Source organism: Doryrhamphus excisus, chromosome 14 (genome assembly GCF_030265055.1).
Source record: "Doryrhamphus excisus isolate RoL2022-K1 chromosome 14, RoL_Dexc_1.0, whole genome shotgun sequence".
Lineage (NCBI taxonomy): Eukaryota > Metazoa > Chordata > Actinopteri > Syngnathiformes > Syngnathidae > Doryrhamphus > Doryrhamphus excisus.
Window position 1 is genome coordinate 326,030 of NC_080479.1, and position 24,373 is coordinate 350,402.

The following is a 24,373-nucleotide window of genomic DNA, read 5'->3' on the forward strand; positions in this document are numbered from 1 at the left end:
AGTAATGAAAACAACTCTGACCGTGTATTATGTACGATAACGCTTCAAAGCACTCCGGACTCCGATTCCCATAACGCACTGCACTCTCATGACGTCATCAGCTCGCGACCGCGCATGTGCGTCACTTCATAGGTTGAGCTTGTTTCGCCATTAACAAGCGCCTAAAGTCGTGTGTTTGGGTCAATACGTCGCATATAGTGCTTGGTTACCTAAAAAGAAGACACAACACGGAAAGACTAGTCTGCGTGGAGAGGGAAAACCGACTTATCCAACAAAGAAATGTCGGATAAGTTTCGGCTCAACGCGTCGCTGATGTTTGAAGAAAGCTGCCCAGAGGCGTCACGATTTTTCCTGTAAGAAACTCTTAATCTTCCTATCTGTATCTACATCATCACATTTAACCGTTGTCGACTAGCATTGTGTGTAGCAATAAATTGATTTTACTTTTACATATAAAGGCACTGCATCAACTATGCGTGTTTATGGCGCTCCCGGGTGGTCATTTCTTGTATTGCAGCCTTAGTCTTGTTGCCATGGATCAGGGGGTCTGCAACGTTTAGTATCAAAAGAGCCATTAAACAGCTTATAATCTTAAAATTCAACCTGTTACGACAATAATAAGAATAATAATTTGTTGTTATTTTTTTATGTGGAGAATAGGGTGCTGTGATAATATTATGATAATTATTATTTGAGTGTTGTGTGAATGGTTGTTTGTCTCTATCTACCCTGTGATTGGCTGGCGACCAGTCCAGGGTGTACACAGCTGGGATAGGCTCCAGCATACCCCGCGACCCTCGTGTTTAGCAACCCTCTGTTAGCAACTCTACCATTGCTAGCAAAGAGGGCAGAGAGCTTATATGGCTTACAGCCACATCCATATAAGGAAGTAGCATCTCTGTGTGACATCACAAAGGGGCAGTTATACCACACCCTCTGAAACCGAACATTCAGAGCCATCACAAACTTTTTTCATGGCTAACTTCCAAATACGCACACTTCATTATGTGAAACTTTGGCATGGTTTAACACCGGAATACAACATTTTTACTACTTTTATTAGCATTCTAACATATTGTATGTTGTCCTGTTTTTGTGCCTTGTTTCCAGGATTTGTATGAAATGTTAGTGGGGGGGAATGTCCTTCAGACGTCTTATGGAACATAATGAAATCTGAGGTTTTGACCTAAATTATGTGTTAATAAGCTTTCACTTTCAAAATAAGTTTTCCCTTTCAAGGCCCGGAACACGCTTTTTGCCAAAACCACCATGTCAGTGTTTCCATGCCTGCTTGTTTACATTGCATTGCGTTCGTAATAGCAGTAGAATGTTCACTATGCTGCACATAGCAGGAAAGTCATTAGACTCATCGTCGGATAAGCCCGCCACATGACGGCGTGGTCTTCCAGTACTGTGCTGATAGCATCACCCGCACTCGGCCCGCATGCGTATCATCTGTGCCCATCAGTGACTGCTAAACGTGCACTTAAAAGGACATGCATGACAAGTATGTTAATAAGCAGCGGATGTGGGGGGGTCGCCAAGGAAAACAGAATTCCCACAGATTGTGGCCTCAGTTGATTTCATAGGTGCCTCGTTACCTCCACCAAGGTTGTTATTTGACTATTTTATTTACCGACAAACACACACAATGTGGAAGTGTCCCACAGGGCCGCATCTAGAAAAGTGTTTTTCCCGGTCAAACTGTGGTGAACGACCCCGTTAATCCCGCCACCGATGATTAAATTGACAGGGATCAAAGCGTGAGTGGGTCAGATTCGTGGAAAAACTTGTCACGAATCTTCCTCCATCCCGATCGAGTGTCGTCCGTCGTGTGTCTTCTCACCTTCGTGGCTGCCGAGCATCAACACAAAGCTAGCTAGCAGCGGCGGGCCGCCGGCGGGTCATCGCCAGATTAACTCCGACCTCCAAACAACATCCAGGCCTGGCTGCACGTGCGGTTTAAAAAAAAGCTCCGCGTTGATTCAAGGCCGCAGCTAATTTTAGCGGGACTTAGTGGGGGCTTAGATCAATGAGAGCACAATATGTCAATGCTGGCGCTCGGTAAGCAGGAGGCGCTCTCGCTGTCACAAAGACAGTTGAGATATTTTTGGGGAATTGCCACGTATTGTTTGGCAGGGACTCGTTTGGCTCACGTTCTTTTTTTTATTTCAGACGCTTGTATCCGGGATCTTTGTCATCCTGGACACACGGCTTTGATTTCTAGTCGGCTTTGTCGTTCTTATTAACAACATGGCTGACTGCACTTCCACCAAACCATTCACTCGACTCTTCTTAAGAGCCTACTGAAAAAAAAAAAAAAAAAAAAAGATAAACAAAGATTCTCTATGTGACAGGAGCGCTCTGCTGTTTTTAAGGACCTGCAACATCAACACTTGTCAAAGATCATTTACGTGGCAAGACTGCTCTGCTGCTTTCAAGAAGCCACTGTTAGTCAAAGATCCTTTACGGCAGGAGCGCTCTTCTACGTTACAAGAATCTTTTGCAAAGATCATCTATAATGCAAGAGTGCACTGACGTTTTTGAAGGCGCTACCGCGAGTCACAAATCCTCCGTATGAGCTGCTCTCGTCAAAGATCTTCTATATGACAAGAAGCTTTTGTTGTTTTTAATTAAGTAGCGTTAGCCAAAGATCCTCTATCTGACAGGAGCACTTTGCTGTTTTTAAGCACCTACAGCAAAAATGCTACTTCAGGATTCTCCACATGACAGGTGGGCTGTGCTGTTTTTGAGGATCTGCTGCCAGTCAAAGATTCTCTATGCGACAGGAGTGCTCTGCTGTTTTTAGGGAGCTACTGCTAGTCAAAGATATTTTAGATAACAAGAGTGTTTTGCTGTTTACTCTTTTTAATCATGCAAATATGCCCTATCTGACGGGAGCGCTCTGCTGTTTTTAAGGATTTACCGCTGGTACAAGATCTTCTACCTTACAAGAACATTTTGCTGTTTTTAAAGTTGTCTGCCTTTTGTTGTTTTTATTTTTAATTAAGTAGTGTTAGTCAAAGATCCTCTCTCTGACAGGAGCACTTTACTGTTTTTAAAGACCGACAGAAAAAAATGCTAGTCAAATATTCTTCATCTGACAGGAGGGTTGTGCTGTTTTTAAGATGCTATACCACTAGTCAAAGATCTTCTATTCGACAGCAGTGCTTTGCTTTTCTTAAGGATCTATTGCTTGTCGGAGATCTTCTAAACGACAGGAGTGCTGTGCTGTTTTTGAGGATTTACTGTTATTCAGTCCTAATCTGACAAGAGCAATCGTGCTGTTTTTAAGGACTTGCTGCTCGTCAAAGATTGTCTATCTGATATGAGCGCAGTTTTTGAGGATCTACGGCTAGTCCAAGATCCTTTAAATGACAGGAGTGCTCTGCTGTTTTTGAGGATTTACTGTTATTCAGGACGAGACAAAGTCCTAATCTCACAAGAGCAATCGTGCTGTTTTTAAGGACTTGCTGCTCGTCAAAGATTGTCTATCTGATATGAGCGCAGTTTTTGAGGATCTACGGCTAGTCCAAGATCCTCTAAATGACAGGAGTGCTCTGCTGTTTTTGAGGATTTACTGTTATTCAGGACGAGACAAAGTCCTAATCTGACAAGAGCAATCATGCTGTTTTTAAGGACTTGCTGCTCGTCAAAGATTGTCTATCTGATATGAGCGCAGTTTTTGAGGATCTACGGCCAGTCCAAGATCCTCTAAACGACGGGAGTGCTGTGCTGTTTTTAAGGATTTACCGCTAGTACAAGATCTTCTACCTTACAAGAACATTTTGCTGTTTTTAAAGTTGTCTGCCTTTTGTTGTTTTTATTTTTAATTAAGTAGTGTTAGTCAAAGATCCTTTCTCTGACAGGAGCACAGCAAAAATACTAGTCAAATATTCATATCCACCTGACAGGAGGGTTGTGCTGTTTTTAAGATGCCATACCACTAGTCAAAGATCTTCTATTCGACAGCAGTGCTTTGCTGTTCTATTGCCAGTCAGAGATCTTCTAAATGACAGGAGTGCTCTGCTGTTTTTGAGGATTTACTGTTATTCGGGACGAGACAAAGTCCTAATCTGACAAGAGCAATCGTGCTGTTTTTAAGGACTTGCTGCTCGTCAAAGATTGTCTATCTGATATCTGAGGATCTACGGCTAGTCCAAGATCCTCTAAACGACAGGAGTGCTCTGCTGTTTTTGAGGATTTACTGTTATTCGGGACGAGACGAAGTCCTAATCTGACAAGAGCAATCGTGCTGTTTTTAAGGACTTGCTGCTCGTCAAAGATTGTCTATCTGATATCTGAGGATCTACGGCTAGTCCAAGATCCTCTAAACGACAGGAGGGCTGTGCTGTTTTTAAGGACCCACTGCATAAATCCTAGTCAAAGATTCTCTACATGACAAGCATCTGCTCCATAAAAAGTTGAATGTTTGTGATTCTAATCTTTTTCTTTCTTGTCCTTTTCTCCGCAGCCAGCAGTATTTCACACGCTTGGGTAAGCCAAACATGTTTGAATCCTGCTCGAAGAGAAAGCCAGTGTTGATATCATGAGTGTTGCCTGAAAGGGTGCCATGTTGTTACTGTTTTAGCTTGGCGATGTCAGCCATCTTGGAATGCTGTCAGTTGTTGCACGGGAAAAGCTACGTCGTTGCGTCACATTTCCTGTCTCCTCAGCGCCAGAAAAGGACGCCGCGTTGGACAAAACCGCCGTGTGCGATCACTGCTACCAGTGGCGGCGGCCCGACAACCACCGGGTGAGGCTGCGCCCCAAGAGGCGGCCATCTTTGAGGGTGCAGAGGGTCCTACGCAGGAGAGCCAGGGGGAAAACGCTCAGCCTGGCCCAAAGACATCTGCTCAACCGCTTCCAGAAGTCCACCTCGGTCCTGGTAAGTTGAAGTCATTCCGCTGTTGCTAACGGAATCCTACCAGACTCGGGCCTGTCTCCTGGTGTCTCTTCCACACTCTGGACAGTCCGACATTTCTCCCGTCGCTTGTTTGTCAACACAACTCTGAGTGTTTTTGTCACGTGACTTCCTCGTAAGCCGATACGCTCCCAGTCACCTCCTCGTCGGGTATTTTTAGCCTCTTTGGCAGACCGCCCGCCCGCCACAGCATGTTTGGGGGGCCAACGAGCCAGCGACACCCCGTCCACCTGTGCCGGACTGCTGCTTGTCTTCCACGCCAAAGACTATGCTAACACAACAGGGCTCTCGTCTCCTCTTAAACGACGAGATGCGGGGGCTCTTAAACGGCTCGACGACGGAATCCGCTGCTGGCGGCGCTTCAGACCTCGCAACAGTTACATCGTAGACGCCGTCCTGCTCATCACCTGGCACTCGTGGCAGCGCTTGACGTCATAACGCAAATCAGAATCACAACCTGATGGCGTTTCTCAATTACAGTATACAGTAAACCTGGGATATATCGGATTCAATTGTTCCCACTGGTTTTGTCCGATATAAGCGAAATCCGTTATATGCGTATACCGGAAAATGTCCGTTTTACGCATATATGGGATTTATATCCGGTATATGCGTAAATGGGATTTTATCCGTTATAAAAAGGCACTTCCTTGACTATGTTTCCAATGTACCTGGACGCGCAGGCAACGCTGCAAACGCTGCAAATGACGTCGTATAGCGGCCTGTCACCATTCGGCCAATCGGAGCGCCACGATGCGGCCATCCGATATATGCCAGGGAAATTTCATGGAAATGCATTGGAACGGGACTGGAGATTTTGTCCGAAATAGGCGAAATCCGTTATAAAAAATCCGATATATGCAATGAATTTTTATTGGAAATGCATTACAGAAAAATTGGTTCTTTTTTATCTGTCCGTTGTGAGCGAATTTCCGATATATCCGAGTCCGATATATCCGAGGTTTACTGTAGCACATTTTATAAACACCGTTTCCAAAGTGCTGCACAGATAATAATAATCCAAAACTAAAAGATCATTTAAGAAATAAAAATAGTAAAAAGATATTAAAATATTAAAAACAAGAAGCAAAGCAATAAAAGTATAAAAAAATAAAACCAATAAAAAGAAAAACTAAAAGACACAGGACCATACGACTCACTCCCGAGTTAAAATCCAGAGAATAAAATTGGCTTTTAAGTTGAGACTTAAAGTTTTCGATGTTGGGGGGCCTTTTTTACTTGGTAGGGGAGCGAGTTCCATAGCTTGGGGGGCCAACCACAAAAAAGGCTAGGTCTCCCCTGGTCTTAAGTCTCGTCTTGGGCACCACAAGTTGGAGCTGGCCCTCGGACCTCAGTGACCGTGCTGGAGAGTAAATTTGGATGTTTTTAGGGGGGGCCCGCCCATTCAACGCCTTAAAAACAAACAATAAAATCTTAAAATCAATCCTAAAGCGAACAGGCCACCAATGCAGGGAGGCCGGAATTGGGGTGACGTGCGCCCCCTTTTTTATACTCTTTTATATTCACGTAAATAAAAGCAAAAAACAGGAGTGTAGTGCACTACTTGGCCAGCAGAGGCGCTACTGATTCACTCAAAACTGGTGTGCTGTTGTAAGAAGCTAGCTCCGCGCTATAGCGCAACTCCTCCCGCTTCGAAATAGGAGTTCAGAACGTTCAGACCATGCATGACTCCCCCCATTTTGATGTCATTTATCTTGTCTCTGCGACGGTTGCGGGTGAGATGATCCTGTAATGGCTGTGCTCGTTAGCCGGAGTCGGAAACCGTAAATGGAAGCCGCCGCCGTCGCCGCCGCCTCCTCCTCCTCGCCGCCGTCCTTGAGAGCTGAATTTATTCTTCCCAGCAGAGTTGTTTGTCACAGGAGAGACTACTCTTGCGTGTTGTCATGCAAATGGATGTTTATCGAAGGAGGCGCACGGACGTGGTGCGCCGCACAGGCTCAAAGCCAAGCGGAATAATGAAAAATGATCGTTTTCCCGCACGAGCCATTTCTTTCCTTTTAAGCGACGTGAGGTCAATTTATGCCACTGCTTCTTCTCGACCTCACTCGCCACCGCCCCGCCCCGCCCCGCCATTTACTCATTTTCCACCCCCCTCCCTCGCCATCTCATTCCGTAACACTTCACCGCAGCTCACCGTTGAATTCATCTTTACGATGCCGGGGGATGTGAACTCTGATGCTTGATCTCGGCCACGCGGGAACAAGAAAAGCAGCAGCCAAGGATTTCGGCACCTCGGCGGTGGCGACAGGAAGACGAGTTGGGGGAACGAGTTGGGGAACAGCAGCGGTGGCCTCCTGCCTGCCTGCGTGTGTGTTTTTAGATAAAGAATAAGCGCCGGCACTCGCGTGCCAGCTATTCCCGGCATGTTATCGCTGCCACAAGTTGGTGCCAGCTGGGTCAGTCCCAGATCCCCTCAGGGATTCGCTCGAAGCCGCAGAACGTGCCGCTACGCCTCAGCAACCCTGCTAATAAAAGTCGCTTGGCCCTGCGGCGTTTGGCCGGAGATTAAGATTAACCGGGTGGGCAAGCCCATTTACAGCGCGTCCCCACGCTGTAACTGAACCTGTCAATACGAGGCACAGTCGTGGAATTATGCCATGAGACGGCAGGACCGCACGGGAGCACCCATCCGGATCTTAATTGTATCCGCTCGTCAGCGTTTCCTTTAATAGGACCTCTGCAGTTTTTGTTTATTAGTGAGGAGGATGCTGATTGGGACAAGGCGGAACCATCGTTACCATAGAAACCATACGCCGTGTGCTGTTTTGCTATACATCTATGACCATATTACTTAGATGAATGGTCATCAAATGTGGAGCTGGGTACCGTACATGACCTTCATGGTGTCAAAATATTTGGTTTCAAAATGGACCTGACTTTTTGGTCTTTTTACAATCAAGCTACAGTAAACCTCGGATATATCGGACTCGGATATATCGGAAATTGGCTCACAACGGACAGATAAAAAAGAAGCGATTTTTCTGTAATGCATTTCCAATAAAAATTCATTGCATATATCGGATTTTTTATAACGGATTTCGCCTATTTCCGACAAAATCTCCAGTCCCGTTCCAATGCATTCCCATTAAATTTCCCTGGCATATATCGGATGGCCGCATCGTGGCGCTCCGATTGGCCGAATGGTGACAGGCCGCTATACGACGTCATTTGCAGCGTTTGCAGCGTTGCCTGCGCGTCCAGGTACATTGGAAACATAGTCAAGGAAGTGCCTTTTTATAACGGATAAAATCCCATTTACGCATATACCGGATATAAATCCCATATATGCGTAAAACGGACATTTTCCGGTATACACATATAACGGATTTCGCTTATATCGGACAAAACCAGTGGGAACAATTGAATCCGATATATCCGAGGTTTACTGTATTTCAAAAATAACACATTTTAGAACGGTTATTATAAAACTGTCTGATATTTTTGCCCGAGGTTTATCATACGGTACAGGCTCACACCGTGACACACGCTGTGTTCGAAACCGCATACTAACTACTACATACTTCCGCGCCCATACTATCCACACTCCATATTGTGTACCCAATCCATCAGACAGTATGCAAAGCGTACTACAGTAAACCTGGGATATATCGGATTCAATTGTTCCCACTGGTTTTGTCCGATATAAGCGAAATCAGTTATATGCGTATACCGGAAAATGTCCGCCACATTCATTACACGGACGCGCAATGCCATGGGGGAACTTTCTTTGATCCATGTTCACAGCCAAAGCTGAAGATTATAACATCTTTGTATGAATTACAGACATGTACATGAGCATGTACAACGAAATAAAATAAAAAATTCTCAAATCTGTAGAAATGCCTTCTTGGTGCTATTAGGGAGGTTTAGAAACCAAACGATAAACGTAAACGCAAATGATAATGACGTCACAGGCTATTGACAAGTCGGCAAGTTCCCATACATTTCAATTTTGAGAATTTTTTTTTTTTCGTTGTACATGCTCATGTACATGTCTGTAAATCATACAAAGATGTTATAATATTCATCTTTGGCTGTGAACATGGATCAAAGATGGATCAAAGGCCACGATGCGGCCATCCGATATATGCGAGGGAAATTGGAACGGGACTGGAGATTTTGTCTGAAATAGGCGAAATCCGTTATAAAAAATCCGATATATGCAATGAATTTTTATTGGAAATGCATTACAGAAAAATCGGTTCTTTTTTATCTGTCCGTTGTGAGCGAATTTCCGATATATCCGAGTCCGATATATCCGAGGTTTACTGTACATGATGACCCACAATGCATTGCGCTCCTACCCGAGCCGAAATCGACAGTCTGAAGCTGATTTCACTTTAGCTCTAAACTCTTTAAATACATCACTTTATTGAGATTTTTTTAAATCAGGCAAGAAATGGCCGTTCAGATCCCGAGTGTGCCATTTATTTGTCCAAATACCAACCGTTTACAATTTCGTTCCGACCAATTCTGCTAATTTGAAGCTAGCCGAATTAAGCAACACACTTCTGGTTATTTTCACAAAATAAAACACCCCCTTACTTTTCTCATACAAAAAAAAAACATAGTAATAAATCACTGCTTTTACTTTGAAAACAAGAAGCCAACCAACTTGTACTATATCCTGCTTGACACCGCCGTTTGGACTGATATCGTCCCGGTGACGTCACGTCGCGTTGCATCCTGGGTAATTTGGGTATGAGTAGTAAACTGACGATACATACTCAACATTTATGGCGAAGGCAGTATGCTTTTCGCATACTCCAAAATGGCATACTCAGCCTCAGACTTTGCTAAACCCTCATTGGCTAATCGCTAATCCGTCTCTCCAGCGCTGGCATTGCAATCGCTTGAGTCAACTCTTGTTTGAATTCCATTGTAAACTGTCCTCGAGACTCCTTGACTCATTTCACGGCTGTTAGCATAAAAGAATCTGGATCTCTTCAGACATGGATTGGACATCGCTAAATGTTATCTACTCCTGTTTCCGTTCAATTGTAAACTGTCCTTGAGACAACTGTTAGGATAGCACAGGGGTGGGCAAACTATGGCCCGGGGGCCACATCCGGCCCGCCAAGTGTTTGAATACGGCCCGCCCAATCTTTCCAAAGTATTTCATTTAAACTCAACATACAACCTGGCATCATGGCCTGAGCCAACCTTTTGATGGTTGTATCAATTTCGTTGTTTGACATGGTCTGTTGTTTACAAAGTGCTCCTGAAAAAAGGGACACAAGCACATAATAATAATAAAAATTAAAATAATAATTATTATATTATTATTATAACTATTATGATTATTATATTTATTATATTAATGCTAAGTATTATATTAATTATATATAATAATATTGTTATATTTGCATATTTTATGTAATAATAATATAATAATTATTAATTATTATTTAATTTTATTTTAATTATTATAATTAAAATAAATAAATAATTTTATTATTAAATTAATTTAAAAAATTTAATAATAAATTATATATTTTTTTAATTTAAAAATTATAATAAATAATTTAATTATTATAATATTTTATTATTTTTAAAATATTTAAATATAAATATAAAATAATAAATAATAATAGCATATTGCATGACAATTTTACAGATACAATAATACCAGGTGGACTGTTACGTGTAAAATATTAATAAATTTTGTTATATCAATGCGGCCCGCGTGTCAAAAAGTTTGCCCACCCCTGGGATAGCATCATCTGGGAGGACTTTTGCCCCTTAAAATGCATACGTGCAGTTTTTTTGGTGGAATTTTATTTCTACAATGTTCTGCGCACTTCGGACACCCTTGACTTGCATATTTACGATTTGCAGATTTTTGTCCAAATATTTTTTTATCTCTTTGATAAAAATATATAAATATGTAATAATACAACAAAACGACCTTGGTGGATTCAAGTTTGGACACCACCTGGCTGGCGGTGCAGGACCACATTTTGGTCAGACGCGTATCGATCCGAGCCGACTCTTCATAGGCTCGTATCGATGTTGGCTCTAGAAAAACTCCCGCCACACTTTTGAAAACGACACCGAGAAGAAACGGCTCTGACATGCGCCTAATTCTGTCAGCCACGCTACTCGTGTTGCCCCCAACCACCACCGTCCCCTCATGGGTGGTATCGTGCTGCCAAGGTCGGCGAACCAACCCGGCCGCTGACGTCCTGCTGTTTTGAAGGTTGAAGGACAGGACGGGAGCGGATGCTATAAATAGGCGCACCAATTGATGCCTGTTTTTGTACGTGTGTCAATCTTGGCCCTTTGCAGATTCTTGACAATTGTCGGAACCAGCGTTGGCGCGTGTGTGACCTCGAGGCAGGCATGTGACACGGTGGCAGGAAGTGTTTGAAAAATAACAAGCTTACTTCCTCTTTGTACTGTACCGTGATCATTTTTTTATGTTGCTCTAAAACGAAAAAATAGTTTTAGAGCAAGGTTCACTCACTCTCTCACGGGTTGACAAAAATTCAAGATTCACTGACTCACAGGTACGCAACGTAGATTCCAGTATCACTGACTCACTGGTGCTTGACAAAGACTCAAGTTTCACCGACTCATGGGTACCCGATGAAGAATTGAGTTTCACTCAATCGCGGGTGCTCCGCTATGACTCAGTCAACCCAGATTTGAGTTTAACTCACTCACGGGTTGACAAAGACTCTAGTTTCACTTCCCCAAGATTTGAGTATCACTAATTCCCCGATGCTTGACAAAGACTCAAGTTTCACCGACTCATGGGTACTCGAAGACTTGAGTTTCACCCACTTGCCGGTGCTCCGCTATAACTCACTAGTACTCAACCAAGATTTGAGTTTAACTCGCTCACGGGTTGACAAAGACTCGAGTTTCACTTCCCCACAGATTGATTACTCACCAAGATTTGAGTATCACTGACTCCCTGGTTCTTGACGAAGACTCAAGTTTCACCGACTCATGGGTACTCGATGAAGAATTGAGTTTCACTCACTTGCGAGTTGCCCGCTGTGACTCGCATCGTCAAAAGATTTGAGGTTAACTCGCTCACGGGTTGACAAAGACTCGCGTTTCACTTCCCCACAGATTGATGAAGACTCGAGTTTCACGGACGCACCCAGTTCTTAACGAAGACTCAAATTTCGCTCAGTCCTGGGTGACACAGGTTGACAAAAATTCAAGTTTCACTGACTCACAGGTACGCAACGTAGATTTGAGTCACTGACTCCCTGCTGCTTGACGAAGACTCAAGTTTCACCGACTCATGGGTACTCGATGAAGAATTGAGTTTTACTCACTCGCGGGTTGACAAAGACTCAAAATTCACTTCCCCACAGATTGATTACTCACCAAGATTTGAGTATCACTGACTCCCTGATGCTTGACGAAGACTCAAGTTTCACCGACTCATGGTTACTTGATGAAGAATTGAGTTTCACTCACTCACGGGTGCTCCGCTATGACTCAGTCAACCCAGATTTGAGTTTAACTCACAGGTTGACAAAGACTCAAGCTTCACTTACTCACAGATTGATGAGGACTCGAGTTTCACTGAACGAAGACTCCAATTTCACTCAGTCATGGGTGACACGGGTTGACAAAAATTCAATCCTCACTGACTCACAGGTACGCAACGTAGATTTGAGTCACTGACTCCCTGATGCTTGACGAAGACTCAAGTTTCACCGACTCATGGGTACTCGATGAAGAATGGAGTTTCACTCAATCGCGGGTGCTCCGCTATGACTCAGTCAACCCAGATTTGAGTTTAACTCACTCACGGGTTGACAAAGACTCAAGTTTCACTTCCCCACAGATTGATTACTCACCAAGATTTGAGTATCACTGACTCCCTGGTTCTTGACGAAGACTCAAGTTTCACCGACTCATGGGTACTCGAAGACTTGAGTTTCACTCACTTGCCGGTGCTCCGCTATGACTCACTAGTACTCAACCAAGATTTGACTTTCACTGACTCACGGGTTGACAAAGACTCAAGCTTCACTGACTCACGGGTTGACAAAGACTCACTGACATGTGGTTACTCAACCAAGATGGAAGTTTCATTGACTCACGGGTTGACAAAGACTCACTGACATGTGGTTACTCAACCAAGATGGAAGTTTTATTGACTCACGGGTTGACAAAAGACTCAGGTTTCACTAACTCATGTGTACTCGTTGAAGACGTAATCGATTCTCAACAGTACTCAACAAAGACTTGAGTTTCACAGGCTCGCAGGTCCTCTACTAAGTCCTACCAGTACCATTCGTGGATACCGAAGTCCCCGTTTTACCGACTCACAGTTTGACAAAGATTTGAGTTTCACTGACTGACGGTTACTTGATGCCGGACTACGACTCCCGGGCATTTACTGACTCGGGTTGACAAAGACTCAAGTTTCACTCACCGGTGCAACTTATAGCACACGTGCGAGTGTTGTGCATGCATTTTGTTTACCTTTGAGTACCCGATTCAATTCGGGCAGTGACTCATAAGAACTGGAGTCGGTCAAGGGAATTGAGTTTGCCCGTGAGTTTCATGTCGGCATATTAAAAAAAACGTTAAAAATGAGCTTTCTATGTAAAATGGAGCAGGCATGTGATGGAGATGATATATTTTCATGATGTGACATCATCATTAAAAAGTCACTCGTTGCAGACGTCAGTTGTGCTCACCAACAAGTGCAAGCTGTTTTTTATTGATCCATGTGGTTTTCCAGTCAGGAAGTCGGGAGTAGGTTCTAGATGATTCCGGTTTGGGCTGACAGCAACCACACTGTAGCAGCGTTCCCCCCCGTCAGTGCCGGGAATGTCGCTAATAAATCGACCCCTGTGACAGCGCCCTGGTCGGTTTATCCTCCAGGCCACACCCCCACCACTCCCTCGTGCACAAGAGTGGGCCGGCGGCCGGGTCGTTATAAAGTGGGCCGCGTCGTGCGATGTCGTAAACACTTGTCACGGTAGGAGAAACCCAAACGCCGCAGACGCGCACCTGTCACCACCCTTGAAATGGCTACTTTCGTGTCGGTGAGTTGTTTTGGTTTCGTTCCACCTCGTCGTCTCTGTGGATGTCGTGTTTGCTGACCTCCGCCGGGGTGGTCCGCTCTGACCCCATTTGGCTCTTGAGCGTGTGGATTTAAAGTTTGCCGTTTTTGTTTCTGTGCTTCCCGAGAATAAAAGGCAACTTGTTAGCTGAGCGAGCAGACGGAAAGACGTGCTGCGGCTCATCCTGCTCCCCGGGGGTCAGTCAGCTCGTTACTGAGATTATGAGATTGCCTCCAAATGATCTCTGCTTTATGTGCCGATGGGAGTTAATTAAATAGCAGCATTTGCCAAATGCTGCAAATTAGCTTGTAATCCCTTTTTTTTGGGGGGGGGCATGCGACAACTTTTCTTTCTACTCACTGCAGTTTTTTTTTTTTTTTGCTCGGCGAAGCTTTTATTTGCTGGGGGGTCATCTGATGTTATAGGAGGACACTTTGAACCGGTTTACGGTTGAATTCTGAGCACTTTTATGGAATAGCATTGCAGTTGAGGTTCATAGGGTTCACCCGGAAAAGCTGGCAGACACCCCCCCCCCCCACCCCCCACATACACCCCCCTTTCCAGCCCCCTTACATTACAGCATCCATACCATGAATAGGTGTCACTGCCCGGCAACAAAGCTGAATTGAAATGTATCCCCCGTCAAGCTAGCTTCCTGTCTGTGAAAACTTTATCAACTCAAACAAGCCATGAGAGACGGGGAGCGGGCGGGCGGGGGTGGGAGGGTGGTGGGGTGGGGGGGATTTTTTAATGTTTTGAAGAAACAGTTGCTCAGCTGTTAAAAAATGACTTTGTGCAGCATTCCTCAGCTGCCACATGGCGGCTCAGATGTTTCAGATATTTGTGGTTCTGCATCACAGGAACCTCAGTAGAAGACCCCCCCCCCCCCCACCCATTTTTGGGTCTCTTGTAAATATCACAACAAAGTAGAAATGTATTATGAATCATCTGGAAGTGTTTGATTACCGTATATTTAGGCTTTAAACCTGGATTGTGCTTCTTTGTATTTAGCCGCTAGCTTCCTTCATCGCGATTGAACAATGGCAATTAAAGGGAGAAGGGGGGTGCTTCAGTAAAAAAAGAAAAGCAAAACAAATGGTTGGTAAACATGACAACGTGTCCCCAATCTGTGGTCTACTTCTATCTAGATGGCCACCTGCCACGCTTGCAATAAGACGTCCATACACAGAGGAATGAACCGAGAGTTCTTGTCCACTTGGGCCAAGACCCACGGCACGCCGGGGAGCGCCGGCAAACACAAGACCCCCCAGTCGGCCAACAGAGCGGCCGCCACCGCCGCCACCACGCCCAAGACCCCTAGCAAAGACAAGACCCCCAGCCGCACGCCCAGGTCAGTTAAATTCCATCCTTCACACACACCCAAGCAGACGAGGTCCTCTTCTTCTCTGACCTCTTCTTTCTTTCGGCTAGGTCGTCCATGTCCTCCAGCACGCCTGGATCAGCCTCCTCCTCCTCCTCCAAGACCCCTTCCAAAGCCAAGAACTGGGTGGTCCAGCGTCTCGGTAAGATCCTCATGCGGGAGGACAAGCCCAGCGGCAAGAAGGGGAGTTTGAAGGATTTTCTCTCCTCGCTTTGAGTCGCATCCTTTGCATACGCTAGTAAGAGTTTACACGCGGGAACCTACTTTTGGGTTGTTGAGCCAGCGCCGGACGGGCTTCATTGTGCCCACCATCAACACAGCAACCTCAGGTTTGTCTTCTGGCGGCCTCCTCTCCCACTCAGCTTGTACGCCCTTACAGGGAATGTGCATGTGGAATAGTGGAGGAATTGTTGAGGATTTATCCCAACATGCTAATTATGTAAATAGAACATTTTTATTTCTTTCTTGACTTTTTTTTTAAAGTTAGCATTGCTTGATATTTTTGTTTCATCATGCAGGTACTATCTACTTATGTTTGTGAAGACATAACATATAATTGTGTTGTGTATATTTTGATATATTTGACATACAATGTGGAAATAAGTGTCACTTTTTTGTATTGTCATTGTAAATGATACACATTTCCCAAATGACTATGTTATTGAAAGATATAATGTATATGAAAAGTAATGGAATGCTAAGGGCATTCCTTGTTATAACAAGCATTTTGTCCTTAAAGTTAGCTTCTTTTTGTGGGTTTTGCCAGTATTATTGCATGAACATGTCAATGATGTCCAATGGAGATGTTTGTCATTTGTCTACCTTTCTTTTAAAAATGTATTTTTGGTAAACGATCCAAATATATGTGCTGCTTTTTCTACTGTCTTTTCTTCCTTGATTGCACAGTGATGTATCAATACCTCAGATTTCTACTTTATGACTCTGAAATAAAACCTCTTGTGATAGTGAAACTGTCGGTTGCTGTCACTCACTGTCTTAAAATGAATTCATAAGTATACGTGTCGCCGCCACGCAGTGATTCAGTGCACACGCCGCCATCTTGTGTAGCACAACTTGGCAGCTCAGCGTGCGCAGTGTATAGGCATATATAGGTAGTTTACAGCCGCACATTAGAGCCTTGTCGCGTCCAGAGTGTCAGAAACCATAAGTAAAAACGTGGAAAGTCGCAAACGAACAAGGTAGTGCTACACAAGATGGCGGACTCGCAGCGACAAAAACGTACGGCTCGTGAGTTTTCTACGTAATGTAGTTCTGTGGGTGAAACCAGACTAGACCTTCCTCAACACTTCCTGGTTGTGTCACGTGGTCTCATGTTTACCCTGATGCTAAACCAGATATATTAAACAATTGTAATATTCATAGCTCATTTATTTAGTTATAGTTTAAAACTGTTATATGTAGATGTTGTGTTGTTTACAAAGTTTATTGTGGACGTCTTTTGTGTTGACATCATTGAGAAAAAGTATGCTCTTTGAAATGGGTTAGCGGCATGGCAGTGGCGATCGTTGTTTCGTTTCCGCCCCAATCCTGCAGGGGGCGCTAGGCTCCCACCAAACAGCAGATCCTCGCCGGAAGTCGAGTGTATCAACACCAACGCAATGTTTGCTAGTTAGCATCACATTAGCCACAGTCGATACTCGCCTCAATGTGACACCGAATTAGCGTCTATCGAGTTTATATTGTCATCGTTTAGTCTTTGACAACATGTCGGGAAGGAAGAGAGAGCGGACGAGCGACAGAAATGACAGCAAGCGGGAGCACAAAAGAAGCAAATCGAGCAAAGAAGATGACGAAAAGATCAGGAGCCAGATGAAGAAACTCAACCAACAAGTGCAAAATCTCAAACATGTCGAGACATTGTAAGTGTTTGTTTCAATAGCAAGAGTAATATGTAAATAACCTAACGTTGGAGCAGTATAAATATAATATATAACACACACGTCCTCTTTATTTAGCTATGAAAAACCTCCACCAGGATACATTAAGGTAAAGCCCCTTTCTTTTACTTTACCACATTTTCATGGCAAAATTTAAAAAAAAAATTTAAATTAAATAAACGAAGCTGCTTTCACCGACCCGCCCCTAGGATGTGTGATTGACAGCTACATGTGCCGTTGCAGGAGCACGAGGAGAAGCCAGAGGACTGCATACCCGCCGAACCCGGAAATGAAGAGGCCCGCAGCTTCCTGGCCAACGCGCCAACTCGGGGCCTGTGGATGCCTCTGGGGAAGGAAGTGAAGGTGATGCAATGTAAGGCTGGTGGCACATCCTCACATCACATGACACCATAGCAATCACTGGAGGTCGTTTTGCTACAGCGGTGCCTTGGTTATCATTCACATGTTGCCGAAGGTCCAACTTAAACCAAAACGTATCTAAACCAAAGCAAGAAAATAATATAAATCAAATTAATCCATTACAGACACCCAAAAATGTTAAAGGGACCTATTATGCTTTTTCCACTTTTCTGACCTATAAATGCAGTTCGAATGTTGTATTCCAAAGAAGTTTGTAGTATAGTACAGTATAGTACAGTAAAGACAGTACTGTGGTCCATGTATTTTGTGTTGGCATCTGCGGCCTACAATCACATGCCAGTATCGCAAGAGTTTATCTTGTGCGTGTGATCTAGTATGGCGGCATAAACATAAACAGGATGTTTTGATATTTTGAACATTTTCAAAGAAATTTACACTTATCCCTTAACCAGGGCGGATGTTAACCAAAATACCACTGTATATTATTATTTTAATATATTTTTTACATTTATTAATTTTTTGGGGGGGGTTAAATAGAGTTAAATTGTATTTTTGAATTGTATTGTATTGTAATATTTTATTTTTTAATGATTTTATTTAGTCCTTATCAGCCTCAAAGCAGAGCACGTCAAAGGAAAGCGCTAACCACAGGTGTCAAGCTCGATGGCTAGTGTCCACATTCACCCGTGATATTGTTTTATGTGGCCAGCAAAAGCCTGGAATTAATGCACACCAGAAAACATTTATTGTTTTATTTTATTATTTGAATATATATTTTGAATTTATTATTGAGATACGGCCGACCATTTATGTGATAATTACTTTTTTATTAATTAATTTTACTATTTTATTTTTATTTTTTTATAGCTGTTGAATTTTGCTGTTACTACATTTATTTTTTTAAATGTTATTCTATTTTAATTTTTTTTTTTTTTTTTTTACTTTTTTTACCGTACTTAAAAAATAAATGTATAATATATTAAGTACGGAATAAATGAATCCACATAAATTCCCAAGTCCATAGTATTTGGCCTTCGCCGACTCGTGTAGAGAAGTTGACGTTCACCGTGATGACTAATAACGTGTGTCAATGAAGGCGTTCTATTCAGTCTTCATTCATTTTCATGCCGCATACACGCAAACCGCGGGGGTGGGGGGTGGGGGGCGTTGTGGCTGCCCATAAATTGGCATTTATTGTGTTGAATGCGAGTATGACTCCATCTGCTTCCTCCCCCGAGACCATGTTTGTTTGTTTGTTTGCATGCAAAAGCCTCCTCACTTGAACTCAATGGACGTTCTTTACTATGCGTCACTTAGACAATGGCACCTCCATTCCTAATACTGTATGTGGTGGGTTTTTTGTCAGTAAATGGCGTAGAATGACATTTCTTTAGATGTGTAGCGTTTTTTTTTTTAAAGTCAGGAGATAACAGACTGCCGAGAAGTGGTAGCGTCTCAGACTGTCCGGGAAAACAAACGTACAGCTGGCGTCTCATTGTTCTGCAAACTGTTGTCAAAGCGCAACAAATGTTGGCGATGACTCATAATATTCTCCTCCTCTGCGCAGAGCTTCAAACTTTTAGCACTTTTGTTGTGTCAAAGCAAAAGGGCCTTATATTGGAGGCCATTTGTAAGGAGGGGGAAGCTTTTTGGGGAACATGGAGCCAAGAAGCCACGTCTCCTTGTCGTCAAATGCTCTAGAAGTTCATTTGTATCCTCCATCCATTCATTCTTATTTTTCTTATAGTTTTAAAGGGATGGGGGTGAATATCCAAAACTTCCCTTAGTGTTGCTCATGGGCCTGTAATCTATTCATGGCACCGGGGGAGTATGATATTTTAGAATATATGCTAAGAAGTTATATACAGTAAACCTCGCATATATCGGACTCGGATATATCGGAAATTGGCTCACAACGGACAGATAAAAAAGAACCAATTTTTCTGTAATGCATTTCCAATAAAAATTCATTGCATATATCGGATTTTTTATAACGGATTTCGCCTATTTCGGACAAAATCTCCAGTCCCGTTCCAATGCATTTCCATGAAATTTCCCTCGCATATATCGGATGGCCGCATCGTGGCGCTCCGATTGGCCGAATGGTGACAGGCCGCTATACGACGTCATTTGCAGCTTTGCCTGCGCGTCCAGGTACATTGGAAACATAGTCAAGGAAGTGCCTTTTTATAACGGATAAAATCCGATGTACGCATATACCGGATATAAATCAGATATATGCGTAAAACGGACATTTTCCGGTATACGCATATAACGGATTTCGCTTATATCGGACAAAACCAGTGGGAACAATTGAATCCGATATATCCGAGGTTTACTGTATATTTCAAGAAAAAACTGCATCTGTCATGTTTGTGAAGAAGCATATCATTTGTTTTCCACATTTTTCCTATAAGTGTTCAACCTTCTTCTGAATTAATGTAATTTTTTTAGTAATATTGAGTCTATTCCTATAATATTTATACTTTTTCCCAACCTGTTTTGTTCAGTTTGTTACTCATAATGTTATGACTTTTAAAAAATATTTAACATTTCAACTCTGTGCTACAAAAATTGCATTATTTGTCTTCACAATATTACAAATTTATTCTCATATAATCGTGACTTTTTTCCCCTTCAATACAATACAATTTTATTCTTTATAATTATGTCAGATTCTTGTAAATGTTAGCATAAGGATGACTTTACTCCCATAATATTTGTATTATTGTAACATACAGTGATGTGAAAAGGTTTGGGCACCAATCAATTAATTGCACCAATCAATAAAGGACTGATTGATCCACGGTCGCTCCCTTTTATGCAGGCTGGAGGTGCAAGCGTTACGGGCATCGCACAGGAGACCGAGAGTGTCCCTTTTTCATCAAAGGCAACCAGAAGCTGGAGCAGTTCCGTGTGGTGAGTAAAGCAGGAGGACGGATGGATGGATGGAGGTCCTTAGAGGACATTTTCCATCAAACGGAAGAATGGAGATCTGCAGGAGTACTCAGCTCTCTGATTACCATAAAAGCAACTCTATCTTTTTTTTTTTCCTGCCCGGAAACATGCTGACGAGATGACAAAAAAAAAGTGTTGTGTTCCAGGCAGCTTTCTCTCTTCATGGATTTCTTTGCTCTTTTTATTCCTCATCCTTATGGACGTCCTCTCCTGTCCTCTCCTGTCCTCTCCTGACCTGTCTGCCTCCTCCTAGGCTCACGAAGACCCCATGTATGACCTCATTCGTGAAAACGAAAGGAACGAAAAAGAGAGCAGGTAAATATGACTTATTATTATTATCATTATATTAGTATCACTCCGGCGGCACGGTGGTCTAGGGGTTAGCGCACAGACCTCACAGCTAGGAGACCAGGGTTCAATCCCACCCTCGGGCATCTCTGTGTGGAGATGTTCTCCCCGTGCATGCGTGGGTTTTCTCCGGGTACTCCGGTTTCCTCCCCCATTCCAAAAACATGCTAGGTTAATTAGCCACTCCAAATTGTCCATAGGTATGAATGTGAGTGTGAATGGTTGTTTGTCTATATGTGCCCTGTGATTGGCTGGCGACCAGTCCAGGGTGTACCCCGCCTCTCGCCCCAAGACAACTGGGATAGGCTCCAGCACCCCCCGCGACCCTCGTGAGGAAAAGCGGTAGAAAATGAATGAATGAATAGTATCACTCCGATTATGAAATGCATGTGTGGTTGCACTTGAGGTGGATTCATCGTACGTTACGAGAAGGTCATGGAAAGGCCAGTCGTGGTTTTGAAGCCTTTTGTTTGTTCAATGCGACGTTTTCTCTGAAAAGGAGCAGAAAGAGAGTCCGTTCCGTCTCCTTTTGAAGTGGTAATTAACATAATATTTAATTCATAAAGCAATGTGCTTCAGGAAAAGGGATGTGCTATGTGCCACACCGTGTAATCCAAAGGCAATGCTGGAACCTTAAGATCAGGGTTGGCCAAACCTTTTCCAGTTGAGGGAACCTTCCCAGTGAGGGCCACATCGTCACAAGTGAAAGGATACGGATACATAGAGGCCTTATGCTAAAAAAAACAAAAAAAGCCTCACAGCTAGGGGACCCGAGTTCAATTCCACCCTCGGGTATCTCTGTGTGGAGTTTGCATGTTCTCCCCGTGCATGTGTGGGTTTTCTCCGGGTTTCCAAAAACATGCTAGGTTAATTAGCCACTCCAAATTGTCCATAGGTATGAATGTGAGTGTGAATGGTTGTTTGTCTATATGTGCCCTGGGATTGGCTGGCCACCACCTCTCGCCCGAAGACAGCTGGGATAGGCTCCAGCACCCCCCACGACCCTGGTGAGGATAAGCGGTAGAAAATGAATGAACTTCAAAAATGGCATAAAATGCCAGATTTTCAATTTGGTGATTTTTGGAAAAAAACGTATGTCGTTTTTTTTCATTTTTTTCAACTTGCTTTTAAAGCACTTTTCTGTCAAAAATAAAAGTGGAAACCTCACACACGCTCAACAGGGGGCCCAGAAGCATCCAAAAATGGCATAAAATGCCAGATTTTCAATTTGGTGATTTTTGACAAAAAACGTGAGGGGTTAGTATGTCGTTTTTTTCATTTTTTTCAACTTGTTTTTAAAGCACTTTTCTGTCAAAAATAAAAGTGGAAACCTCACACACGCTCAACAGGGGACCCAGAAGCACCCAAAAATGGCGTAAAACGCCAGAGTTTGACGGCGTTGATTTTTGACAAAAAACGTAAGGGGTTAGTATGTCGGTTTTTTTTTTTTTTTTCATTTTTTCAACTTGCTAACTTGCATTGTTAGATGTTCTTTTAGTCATATTATGACTTTTTGGAAGCTTTGCTTGTGAGAAAGCGACGTCCACTTGATGTGCAAGTTCAGCCGCCGTTGGCTTGTGTTGACTCCTGCTTTCTAACCACATTTTATTTCCCCCCAATGGGCCAAAAAACACGATGCGTGTGCGAGATCGCAGCCAATAAAACACATTCCAAGCCTCGCTATGTATTTCGTCTTCCACTTAGCGGTTAGAAACCCTCGTAAATCAGCACGCTGCAGCTTTGATGATACCAAAAGAACGTTAGGCTGAAGCTGCGTTCGTGCACGGCCGGCTGCAGCGCCTCGCGGTCACAAGTAGCAGCTAGGACAAAGGAAGGATGTGTCGCTATTAGGCCTCATCGCAACCTCTAACTCTGCCCCCTTTCACCCCCCCACCCTAAGGATCCAGCAGCTGCAGCAACTTCTTCAGGACCCCACCTCCTCATCATCATCTGACTCCGACAGCTCCTCATCCTCTGAGCGCCGCGGCAAGAAGAGGAAGAAGAAGGACAAGAAGAAAAAGGACAAGAAGAAAAGTAAAAAGAAGAAGAAGCACAAGCACAAGTCCGGCAAACATGGCGGCGACTCCTCCGACTCCGACTGACCGCACCCGCTCGTCACACACGACCTGACGGAGGCGCTCTGGCGCCGCCTCACGCAGGTTTGATGATTCCGCTCCACAGAGAAAGAAACTCCGATGTTTCACACCATCGCATGTCAGCAAATAGAACGTGTCATTCACACTATTTTGGTCTCCGCGGCCATCTTTGATTCCTGTGAAAACACTCACGACTGTAAAGCCGTGGAAGGAAAACCGCCGCCGCAGCGCTCGCCGTGGATTCCGCACCAGAGTAAACCCTCGCGACTTCGCAGCATACTTGGGATGCTTTGAGGTCGGGGTTATTTGCTGTGGAAAAGGCGGCTCGGCCAGTGAGGAATGTACGTGGATGTTTCTCGTGTTCTGAGAATAAAGACAACTTTTTCTTCCCCCCCCAACATGTTTACCAACGATAAATATGTTTCTCATTAGAGCGGCAAGCGACTCTTTGGAATGATGCAATTTTCTGGATTATCCATCCGTTGCCAATCGCTAGTCCCGGTTAGCTCCGTTTGGTCAGGAGGGAACCGGTAACATTTCTTTCTCTGCTTCCCAGTTTGCGTACACCGCTAAACATTGCGATTAACAAACTAGCCCAGGGGTGGGCAAACTACGGCCCGGGGGCCACATCCGGCCCGCCAAGTGTTTGAATACGGCCCGAGTTAATTTAAACTCAACATACAACCTGGCATCATGGCCTGAGCAAACCTTTTGATGGTTTTATCAATTTCGTTGTTTGACATGGTCTGTTGTTTACAAAGTGCTCCTGAAAAAGGGACACAAGCACATAATAATAATAAAAATTAAAATATAATTATTATATTATTATTATAACTATTATGATTATTATATTTATTATATTAATGCTAATTATTATATTAATTATATATAATAATATTGTTATATTTGCATATTTTACATAATAATATAATAATTATTATTTTAATTTTATTTTAATTATTATAATATTTAATTATTTTTTAAATATTTAAATATAAATATAAAATAATAAATAATAATAGCAGATTGCATGACAATTTTACAGATACAATAATACCATGTGGACTGTTATGTGTAAAATATATAGTCTGCCCCCCCCCCCGTCAAAAAGTTTGCCCACCCCTGAACTAGCCTCACGGAATCGAACGACCTAGTAAAGTATCCTGCGCGTTGCTGTGTAATTTGTAATTGAGTACGTGTGATAAATAATCCAAAGACATTTGCAAGTGCGCTGAACGAATACGGGTGAGAAACTCTCGTAACGATGGGTATGCCTGGCCATCTTCATCCTGGTATCTTCATCCAAATTTCATCCTGGTAAAGAC

General features: G+C 43.3%; 2 protein-coding genes across 2 annotated transcripts; both read left to right on the top strand.

Annotated features, from left to right (window-relative positions):
• The first annotated feature begins 122 nt into the window (after window positions 1-122).
• Window positions 123-16,329, top strand: LOC131102206 (UPF0711 protein C18orf21 homolog). Its single transcript, XM_058047713.1, has 5 exons — window positions 123-353; window positions 4,475-4,497; window positions 4,677-4,888; window positions 15,135-15,337; window positions 15,418-16,329. Exons 1-5 carry the CDS (start codon window positions 280-282, stop codon window positions 15,581-15,583), a joined length of 678 nt encoding a protein of 225 aa, XP_057903696.1. The 5' UTR covers window positions 123-279; the 3' UTR covers window positions 15,584-16,329.
• Window positions 16,330-16,949: 620 nt separating this feature from the next.
• LOC131101704 (retinitis pigmentosa 9 protein homolog) lies at window positions 16,950-23,684 on the top strand. The gene is made up of 6 exons (XM_058047045.1): window positions 16,950-17,247; window positions 17,344-17,374; window positions 17,509-17,638; window positions 20,474-20,565; window positions 20,858-20,919; window positions 22,853-23,684. Exons 1-6 carry the CDS (start codon window positions 17,093-17,095, stop codon window positions 23,052-23,054), a joined length of 672 nt encoding a protein of 223 aa, XP_057903028.1. The 5' UTR covers window positions 16,950-17,092; the 3' UTR covers window positions 23,055-23,684.
• The last annotated feature ends 689 nt before the right edge of the window (window positions 23,685-24,373 follow it).

Coding starts and splice junctions, on each gene's coding strand:
- LOC131102206 (XM_058047713.1), top strand. CDS start 280: ATGTCGGATAAGTTTCGGCTCAACGCGTCGCTGATGTTTGAAGAAAGC. Junction 354..4,474: donor GAGGCGTCACGATTTTTCCT/GTAAGAAACTCT, acceptor TTTTCTCCGCAG/CCAGCAGTATTTCACACGCT. Junction 4,498..4,676: donor GCAGTATTTCACACGCTTGG/GTAAGCCAAACA, acceptor CTGTCTCCTCAG/CGCCAGAAAAGGACGCCGCG.
- LOC131101704 (XM_058047045.1), top strand. CDS start 17,093: ATGTCGGGAAGGAAGAGAGAGCGGACGAGCGACAGAAATGACAGCAAG. Junction 17,639..20,473: donor GGAAGTGAAGGTGATGCAAT/GTAAGGCTGGTG, acceptor CCTTTTATGCAG/GCTGGAGGTGCAAGCGTTAC. Junction 20,920..22,852: donor AGGAACGAAAAAGAGAGCAG/GTAAATATGACT, acceptor CCCCACCCTAAG/GATCCAGCAGCTGCAGCAAC.